The sequence below is a fragment of the Hyla sarda genome, chromosome 9, assembly GCF_029499605.1.
Source record: "Hyla sarda isolate aHylSar1 chromosome 9, aHylSar1.hap1, whole genome shotgun sequence".
In the NCBI taxonomy this organism is placed as follows: Eukaryota; Metazoa; Chordata; class Amphibia; order Anura; family Hylidae; genus Hyla; species Hyla sarda.
In genome coordinates, this window is record NC_079197.1 from 7,075,922 (window position 1) to 7,087,065 (window position 11,144).

Genomic DNA, 11,144 nt, shown 5'->3' on the forward strand with positions numbered 1-11,144 from the left:
CCTCCATGTATCTCTATAGGATTCATGGAGGGGGCGTGTCGGTCGCCGCGTCATGCGGGGACTGAACGCCCCCTTTCCTGTATATTGCCTCGGCCCCTTACCGAAGAACGCGGGGGCCCCAGCGCTCGGACCCCCCGTGATCTATAACTTTTCGGATAGGGGATAAGTAATTTTGCACTATAGATCTCCTTTAAGGCACATGATGGACCCTCTGGAAGAGGCAGACAGATTCAGTCCAAGCTTTTTACAATGCACAATACTATCTAGGCCCCGGCAGTGGGGCAGCAAATTGAGACTTTAGAGATTTTTTTATTTTATTTCTGGGATAAGGGTTAATTTTCGGTAAATAGGATTTTATACAAATATGTTTGGAATCACTCAGGGTATCACATGGCAGTGACCATTTAACTATTTGCAGGACATATACCACTGAGGTGCAGCTGGTAAAAAAAACGCAGAGGCGAAATTTCCATTTCCCCCTCAGTCAGTCAGCACGGCGCTGATCGGTGGTTCGGTCCACATCCTGTTGGTGCAGGGGTCGCATGGTCTGTACCATTAATACGTTTTGCTTGTGAGATATTATAACCCTGACATGTGGGTTGGCGGAAAAATCATCATCATCAAAGGAAGAGCGCGGCCGCAACCGCATAGTGGAGTAAAAGCGGTGTAAACCTACAGCAGTGTTTCCCAACCAGGGTGCCCCCCAGCTGTTGCAAAACTACAACTCCCAGCATGCCCAGACAGCCAAAGGCTGTCTGACCATGCTGGGAGTTATAGTTTTGCAACAGCTGGAGGCTCACTGATTTGAAAACACTGACCTTAGGGGTCAGAGCAGTGTATTGCAACCAGAGAGACTCCGGCTGTTGCAAAACTACAACTCCCAGCATGCCCGGACAGCCGTTGCCTGTCCGGGCATGCTGGGAGTTGTAGTTTTGCAACAGCTGGAGGCTCCCTGGTTGGGAAACACTGACCTTAGGGGTCAGAGCATTGTATCGCAATCAGAGAGCCTCCGGCTGTTGCAAAACTACAACTCCCAGCATGCCCAGACAGCCAAAGGCTGTCTGACCATGCTGGGAGTTATAGTTTTGCAACAGCTGGAGGCTCACTGTTTGAAAATACTGACCTTAGGGGTTAGAGCATTGTATCGCAATCAGAGAGACTCCAGCTGTTGCAAAACTACAACTCCCAGCATGCCCGGACAGCCGTTGGCTGTCCGGGCATGCTGGGAGTTGTAGTTTTGCAACAGCTGGAGGCTCCCTGGTTGGGAAACACTGTTCTAAATACTATATCACAGACAACCTGTTTCTTCTGCACCAGTTCTGCAACTTGTTTATATACATTGGGGGAGATTTATCAAAACCCGTCCAGAGGAAAAGTTACTGAGTTGCCCATAGCAACCAATCAGATCGCAGCTTTCATTTCTGAAAAGGCCTCTGCAAAATGAAAGCAGCGATCTGATTGGTTGCTATGGGCAACTCAGTAACTTTTCCTCTGGACGGGTTTTGATAAATCTCTTCCATTGTATTCCAATTTCTGTTCATTTTTAAAATCTCTGCTTGCTGTCAGCAAATGGGAACCTTTTCACCAATAGTTGGATAGGCTTGGCCAGGGGTTCGTAAACGCCCCCGGGGCCGCCACTGCGCAGCCGCTCTGAGCAGAGACGCATAGGGAACCAGAGGTTGCGGAGGGTGTATATATATATAATCAATCGTATTACTTAATTATTTCCGCCATCTCTATTTAGTTGTGATAGCGTCGAGTTGTCAGCCATTTTTCTTTAGGGCGCGTTCATATGCCCATTGTGCTCCAGTAAGGGCTTTGGTCGGTCCGTCGGCAGGACTGGTGTAAGGGTGCGTTCACACTGCAAAATCTCCGCTCGCTGAATTCAGCGAGCGGAGATTCCGTCTGGCGGCCGCCATCGAAAATACTTCGGCGCTAGGGCCGCGGGGCACTGAGCTGTCACCATTGACGGCTATGCAGTGCTGGCGGGAATCCGCGCAAAGAATGAACATGTTCTTTCTTTGCGCGGAACAATTACAGCGGCGCTGACATTCCGCAGTGTGAACGGATCTCGCGGAGACCCATTCACACTAATGTTCAGTTCACACTATGGAATTCCGCGGGAATTCCGTAGTCTGAACGTTCCCTAAAGCGAAAAAATTAATTGTCAATGTAGAGTATGAGAAGAAGACGGCACTCACCGTACTGTAGTGAAGACTTTATAATGCAGCAGTCGGTGCATAATAGATATCCAGAGACAGTGAGGACGGGGGGTACACGGGACAGACTGTTTCACGCGACACGCGCGCTTCCTCTAGCAGAGATACTACCTCGGCTAGAGGAAGCGCGCGTGTCGAGTGAAACAGTCTGTCCCGTGTACCCCCCGTCCTCACTGTCTCTGGATATCTATTATGCACTGACTGCTGCATTATAAAGTCTTCACTACAGTACGGTGAGTGCCGTCTTCTTTACATACTCTACATTGGAAGTCTCATATACTTTACAGACAGAGCACCAGAGATACTTAGTAATACAAACAGGAAAGTCCAGCACACGGTGTCCGATGCTATTAGGTTTATTTAGGCATAAAAATCTGGATGCAGGATACAGGACAACAGCCTACGCGTTTCGGGCGTTAGCCCTTAATCATGATGCCATGATTAAGGGCTAACGCCCGAAACGCGTAGGCTGTTGTCCTGTATCCTGCATCCAGATTTTTATGCCTAAATAAACCTAATAGCATCGGACACCGTGTGCTGGACTTTCCTGTTCGTATCACTTCACCGGGCGGGTACGCTAACCGCCAGTCCGGGCACAGGTGGGATTGCTGGAGATTTGGAGCTGTCTGCACCTATTCAGAGATACTTAGTAGGTGCGGATTCGATTAGAACATATATGACTACATAGCGGCGTCAGTGCGATTCTTTGTCCTCTACATGAAAAAAAAGTGTTTTTCTTCGCTCAACTCAAATACCGAACACGCAACGGAAGCCATTTAAGTCAATGGGATCTGTCAGGACCCAGCGCTGTCACTTGTGCTTTTCAGGGTCTGTTTAGCGCCAAATAAAAATAGCCAAGTGGACCCTGAACAGGTCAGAGCACCACGGCTGAGCGAAACTTTCACATTGGCGTCGGCAATTCTGCTAAAATAACTAAACGAATGAACCCTTAACGGGACGGAGCACAATGGCCATGTGACCTTAACCGAAGCCTTAGGGTGCGTTCACACTGACGAATAGGAGAGGAATCCTCGCTTAAAAATTCTGCCATGGAATTTTCTTTTTTTTTGCGTGAAATTATTATTATTTATTTTTTTGGGCTGGACTACAACCATTAATTGGAATTTCTTTTTTTAAATTTATTTCTTCAAGCAAAATTTCCGCGCAAATTTCGATTTCAAGCGGAAATTTTTTTACCATTGACTTTAATGGATTTCTACTCATGTATTCCGCAAGAAGAATGAAAATGTTCTTACTTCTAGCGGAAAGGAATTCCGCGAGCGGAAGTTACGCAGTGTGAACAGTGCAGAGTAAAATACATTGAAGCCAATGGCAAAGCAGAGGTTAATTATTTCTAAGCGGAGAATTCAAGAGGAATTACTCAATATTTATCACAACCTGTCCACAGGAAAAGTTGCCCATAACAACCAATCAGATCGCTTCTTTCATTTTTAACAAGGCTTCAGAAAACTGAAAGCAGCGATCTGATTGGTTGCTATGGGTAACGTCTCCTCTGGACAGGTTGGGATATTTCTCCCCCAGAGGGTTATTAGGAGAGGAAAGACTGAGCCGGACGATCCGTGCACAATGACTTCCCGGGGTCTCCGTTGTTTTGCAGATACAGATCCGTTCCCGGATTTAGCTTCAAAAACTACATAAACAAAACCTGAACGTGGAGTCAGATGGCACCATGTGATCAAACACAGCCAATCAGGAGGAGGGTAACACTATTGGCTGGAGCTCCTGTCAGTCATCCCCCTGACCCGGAAGTAGTTACCGAGGTTCGTGAGCTCTACATGCTGGTGAGTGAGGCTGTGATGTCATCACTGTACATTATATACGGTATTATATCCTCTGTATGTTATCACTGTACATTATATACGGTATTATATCCTCTGTATGTTATCACTGTACATTATATACGGTATAACCTCTGTATGTTATCACTGTACATTATATACGGTATTATATCCTCTGTATGTTATCACTGTACATTATATACGGTATTATAATCTCTGTATGTCATCACTGTACATTATATACGGTATTATATCCTCTGTATGTTATCACTGTACATTATATACGGTATTATAATCTCTGTATGTCATCACTGTACATTATATACGGTATTATAACCTCTGTATGTCATCACTGTACATTATATACGGTATTATAATCTCTGTATGTCATCACTGTACATTATATACGGTATAACCTCTGTATGTTATCACTGTACATTATATACGGTATTATAACCTCTGTATGTTATCACTGTACATTATATACGGTATTATAACCTCTGTATGTTATCACTGTACATTATATACGGTATTATATCCTCTGTATGTTATCACTGTACATTATATACGGTATTATAATCTCTGTATGTCATCACTGTACATTATATACGGTATTATATCCTCTGTATGTTATCACTGTACATTATATACGGTATTATAACCTCTGTATGTTATCACTGTACATTATATACGGTATATCCTCTGTATGTTATCACTGTACATTATATACGGTATTATATCCTCTGTATGGTATCACTGTACATTATATACGGTATTATAATCTCTGTATGTCATCACTGTACATTATATACGGTATTATAATCTCTGTATGTCATCACTGTACATTATATACGGTATTATAACCTCTGTATGTTATCACTGTACATTATATACGGTATATCCTCTGTATGTTATCACTGTACATTATATACGGTATTATATCCTCTGTATGGTATCACTGTACATTATATACGGTATTATAATCTCTGTATGTCATCACTGTACATTATATACGGTATTATAACCTCTGTATGTCATCACTGTACATTATATACGGTATTATAACCTCTGTATGTTATCACTGTACATTATATACGGTATTATATCCTCTGTATGTTATCACTGTACATTATATACGGTATTATAACCTCTGTATGTTATCACTGTACATTATATACGGTATTATAACCTCTGTATGTTATCACTGTACATTATATACGGTATTATAACCTCTGTATGGTATCACTGTACATTATATACGGTATTATAATCTCTGTATGGTATCACTGTACATTATATACGGTATTATAACCTCTGTATGGTATCACTGTACATTATATACGGTATTATAACCTCTGTATGTTATCACTGTACATTATATACGGTATTATAACCTCTGTATGTTATCACTGTACATTATATACGGTATTATATCCTCTGTATGTTATCACTGTACATTATATACGGTATTATAACCTCTGTATGTTATCACTGTACATTATATATGGTATTATAACCTCTGTATGTTATCACTGTACATTATATACGGTATTATAACCTCTGTATGTTATCACTGTACATTATATACGGTGTTATAACCTCTGTATGTTATCACTGTACATAACATACAGAGGTTATAATACTGTATATAATGTACAGTGATAACATACAGAGGTTATAATACTGTATATAATGTACAGTGATAACATACAGAGGTTATAATACCGTATATAATGTACAGTGATAACATACAGAGGTTATAATACCGTATATAATGTACAGTGATAACATACAGAGGTTATAATACCGTATATAATGTACAGTGATAACATACAGAGGATATAATACCGTATATAATGTACAGTGATGACATACAGAGGTTATAATACCGTATATAATGTACAGTGATGACATACAGAGGTTATAATACCGTATATAATGTACAGTGATAACATACAGAGGTTATAATACCGTATATAATGTACAGTGATGACATACAGAGATTATAATACCGTATATAATGTACAGTGATGACATACAGAGATTATAATACCGTATATAATGTACAGTGATGACATACAGAGATTATAATACCGTATATAATGTACAGTGATAACATACAGAGGTTATAATACCGTATATGATGTACAGTGATACCATACAGAGGTTATAATACCGTATATGATGTACAGTGATACCATACAGAGGATATAATACCGTATATTATCACTGTACATAATATACGGTATTATAACCTCTGTATGTCATCACTGTACATTATATACGGTATATCCTCTGTATGTTATCACTGTACATTATATACAGTATTATAACCTCTGTATGTTATCACTGTACATTATATACGGTATTATAACCTCTGTATGTTATCACTGTACATTATATACGGTATTATAATCTCTGTATGTCATCACTGTACATTATATACGGTATTATAACCTCTGTATGTTATCATTGTACATTATATACGGTATTATATCCTCTGTATGTTATCACTGTACATTATATACAGTATTATATCCTCTGTATGTTATCACTGTACATTATATACGGTATTTAATCCTCTGTATGTTATCACTGTACATTATATACAGTATTATATCCTCTGTATGTTATCACTGTACATTATATACAGTATTATATCCTCTGTATGTTATCACTGTACATTATATACGGTATTATATCCTCTGTATGGTATCACTGTACATTATATACGGTATTATAACCTCTGTATGGTATCACTGTACATTATATACGGTATTATAACCTCTGTATGTCATCACTGTACATTATATACGGTATATCCTCTGTATGTCATCACTGTACATTATATACGGTATATCCTCTGTATGTTATCACTGTACATTATATACGGTATTATAACCTCTGTATGTTATCACTGTACATTATATACGGTATTATAACCTCTGTATGTTATCACTGTACATTATATACGGTATTATAACCTCTGTATGTTATCACTGTACATTATATACGGTATTATAACCTCTGTATGTTATCACTGTACATTATATACGGTATTATATCCTCTGTATGTTATCACTGTACATTATATACGGTATTATATCCTCTGTATGGTATCACTGTACATTATATACGGTATTATAACCTCTGTATGTTATCACTGTACATTATATACGGTATTATAACCTCTGTATGTCATCACTGTACATTATATACGGTATATCCTCTGTCTGTTATCACTGTACATTATATACGGTATTATAACCTCTGTATGTTATCACTGTACATTATATACGGTATTATAACCTCTGTATGTTATCACTGTACATTATATACGCTATTATATCCTCTGTGTGTTATCACTGTACATTATATACGGTATTATATCCTCTGTATGTTATCACTGTACATTATATACGGTATTATATCCTCTGTATGTTATCACTGTACATTATATACGGTATTATAACCTCTGTATGTTATCACTGTACATTATATACGGTATTATAACCTCTGTATGTTGGTGATGTCATCACTGGATGTCATAGTCAGGATTATAGGAATGTTACTGTAGTAAAATAAGGATGTGTGTGTGTATATATATATATATATATATATATATATATATATATATATATATATTTATTTATTCTCTGGTGTTCTCAGAAGAGGTGATGTGGATACTTGGCAATGGCGGTACACTGCAGAACCCAGACACTACAGGTGTTGGACACGGAGTACAGTGCGGATGCTGTGGAGTGGTGCCCGCTGGATGACTGGGGGACGGTGCTGGCGTGTGGGACGTATCAGCTGAAGAAGCCGGATAGTGAGGTGAGTCCATCAGAGATGTGTGACCGGTGTATGTGTAGCTGTATGACGGGTGTATGTGTAGCTGTATGACGGGTGTATGTGTAGCTGTATGACGGGTGTATGTGTAGCTGTATGACGGGTGTATGTGTAGCTGTATGACGGGTGTATGTGTAGCTGTATGACGGGTGTATGTGTAGCTGTATGACGGGTGTATGTGTAGCTGTATGACGGGTGTATGTGTAGCTGTATGACGGGTGTATGTGTAGCTGTATGACGGGTGTATGTGTAGCTGTATGACGGGTGTATGTGTAGCTGTATGACGGGTGTATGTGTAGCTGTATGACGGGTGTATGTGTGTGTAGCTGTATGGCGGGTGTATGTGTAGCTGTATGACGGGTGTATGTGTAGCTGTATGACGGGTGTATGTGTAGCTGTATGACGGGTGTATGTGTAGCTGTATGACGGGTGTATGTGTGTGTAGCTGTATGGCGGGTGTATGTGTAGCTGTATGACGGGTGTATGTGTAGCTGTATGACGGGTGTGTGTGTGTGTAGCTGTATGGCGGGTGTATGTGTAGCTGTATGACGGGTGTATGTGTGTGTAGCTGTATGACGGGTGTATGTGTAGCTGTATGACGGTGTATGTGTAGCTGTATGACGGGTGTGTGTGTGTGTAGCTGTATGGCGGGTGTATGTGTGGCTGTATGATGGGTGTGTGTGTGTGTAGCTGTATGGCGGGTGTATGTGTGGCTGTATGATGGGTATACGTGTGGATAATGTATGCCGGGTGTATGTGTGTAGCTGTATGACGGGTGTATGACTGGTATGTGTGTAGCTGTTGCCGGGTGTATGTGTGTAGCTGTATGCTGGGCGTGTGCAGCCATAACCATCAGTCACCTGTTGTCCTCTACCCCCTCCTCCCCAGGTCAGCGGAGAGGTCAGCGATGACCCCCACTTGCGGCTCGGACGCCTCTACCTCTATCACTACAACCCCCATCAGTTATTCTCACCCGTGTCCGAGGTTCAGAAGATTGAAACAGCTGCAATATTGGACATGAAATGGTGAGCATACCGCCAATTTATAAAGCCTCTATAACAGTGGTCTCCAAACTGGGCACCTCCAGCTGTTGCATAACTACAACTCCCAGCATGCCCGGACAGCCAACAGCTGGAGGTCCCCAGTTTGGAGACCACTACTCTATATAACTATAGAATCATGCAAATTGTCTCACTCTGTTGCACAACTATTATTCTGTTTTTCGCTTTCTAGGTGCCAAATGCCGCTCTCGGAGACCCCCGTACTGGGAGTTGCTGATGCTAAGGGCGCCCTGGAGCTGTATAGATTACAGGGCAACAGGGTAAGAAATATAGAGGCAAAGCATTATAGGATTTCAACTATAGCCTATGGGGACTGGTATAGGGGTTAATACAATGTTCCCAATCAGTGTGCCTCCAGCTGTTGCCAAACTACAATTCCCAGTATACTTGTAGTTCTAGTTTTTCAACAGCTGGTTTGGGAAGCACCGGGTTAATAAATCCTACAAAGATATCATAATATGCTGCTATCTGTGTGGAATCAGGATATATAGTAGTTATACACATCCCCTCCAGCTCCATCTGTATACTGCTGCTGCTATCTCTATGGGATCAGGATATATAGTAGTTATATACCTCCTCTCCAGCTCTGTCTGTATACTGCTGCTATCTCTATGGGATCAGTATATATAGTAGTTATAAACCTCCCTTCTAGCTCTATCTGTATACTGCTGCTATCTTTATGAGATCAGTATATATAGTAGTTAAACCTCCCCTCAAGGAATTAAATCTGCACATAATGTGAACTGACCCCAACCCACCTATGAGTCTCAGCAGTTTAGGTGTCTGGTTGCTGAAGTCTAGTCAAGTGATCACGTTGGTCTCATTAGGTGAATTGCAGTGATAAGATACCACACCCTCTCTCTGCAAAATAATTTCAGTATTGGTATTATAATCACTATGGGTGAACACTTATGGCTGCCACATTAATGGAAACAGATAAGCACAAGGCATACACTAGAACCTCTACATGATTCTCTGTGCTGCACAATATAAGCTAAAGTATTCCCCTTCTTAAAGGGGTACTCCACTGGAAAACTTTTTTTTATATCAACTGGTGCCAGAAAGTTAAACAGATTTATAAATTTCTTCTATTAAAAAATCTTAATCCTTCCAGTAGTTATCATCTGCTGTATGCTCCACAGGAAGTTCTTTTCTTTTTGAATATCTTTTCAGTCTGACCACAGTGCTCTCTGCTGACACCTCTGTCCATGTCAGGAACTGTCCAGAGCAGCATAAGTTTTCTATGGGGATTTGTTTGCTCCTGCTCTGGACAGTTCCTGACATGGACAAAGGTGTCAGCAGAGAGACCTGTGGTCAGACTGGAAAGAACTACACAACTTCCTGTGGATCATACAGCAGCTGATAAGTACTGGAAGGCTTAAGATTTTTTAATAGAAGTAATTTACAAATCTGTTTAACTTTCTGGCACCAGTTGATAAAAAAAAATAATAATAATGTTTTCCAGTGGAGTGCCCCTTTAAGCTTAACTCTGTAGTGACTCTATGTTCCTCCAGTAGGAGAGCTCCCGGGTGCAGCCGGCATGTAGCGTGGATTTGGGGGACGGTTGTCTGGCTTTATCCCTCGACTGGTCGACCGGGAGAAGAGACAGGTGAGCCGGGCGCCTCCATACCCTGCAGGGATCACTGGTGACCCAGGTCCTGACCTGTCTGATTTCCTGCAGCACTTCTCCGGTGAGGATCGTCTGCAGCGACTCTCTGGGCCGGCTCAGTCTGGTGCAGGTGGAGGAGTCCGCGCCGTCCCTGGACATCGTGTCTCAGTGGAAGGGCCACGGCTTCGAGGCCTGGATCGCCGCCTTCAACTACTGGAGCTGTGACACCATCTACTCGGGTAGGTTCCTTATATCCGCCCTAGTGGTGGACTGAGGGGGGGGGGGATACGTCTCCCTGTAGAGACCCCCTGAACTGGAATAGGGGCCTTATAGGGCCAAACAATGCCCCCTGGGTAAATAAGTATATAGAGCAGTGTTTTCCAACCAGGGTGCCTCCAGCTGTTGCAAAACTACAACTCCCAGCATGCCCGGACAGCCGTTGGCTGTCCGGGCATGCTGGGAGTTGTAGTTTTGCAACAGCTGGAGGCATGCTGGTTGGGAAACAGAAATATAGAGTGACCCAATGTTATCAGAATAATGAAGATACAGATGTCTATATCTCTGGTTACAGGGGGAGACGACTGTCTGCTGAAAGGATGGGACACAA

The 11,144-nt window shown here is 41.7% G+C and overlaps 1 protein-coding gene across 3 annotated transcripts; it reads left to right on the forward strand.

Moving 5' to 3' along the window:
- Nucleotides 1-3,734: 3,734 nt before the first annotated feature.
- On the forward strand, nt 3,735-11,144 carry DPH7 (diphthamide biosynthesis 7; the record flags this gene model as incomplete). Of its 3 annotated transcripts, none has more annotated exon segments than XM_056538863.1 (7): nt 3,735-4,021; nt 7,688-7,852; nt 8,756-8,892; nt 9,101-9,188; nt 10,446-10,537; nt 10,610-10,776; nt 11,109-11,144. In XM_056538863.1, coding segments are annotated over 6 exon segments (661 nt in total), but the record flags the coding sequence as incomplete, so codon positions are not given.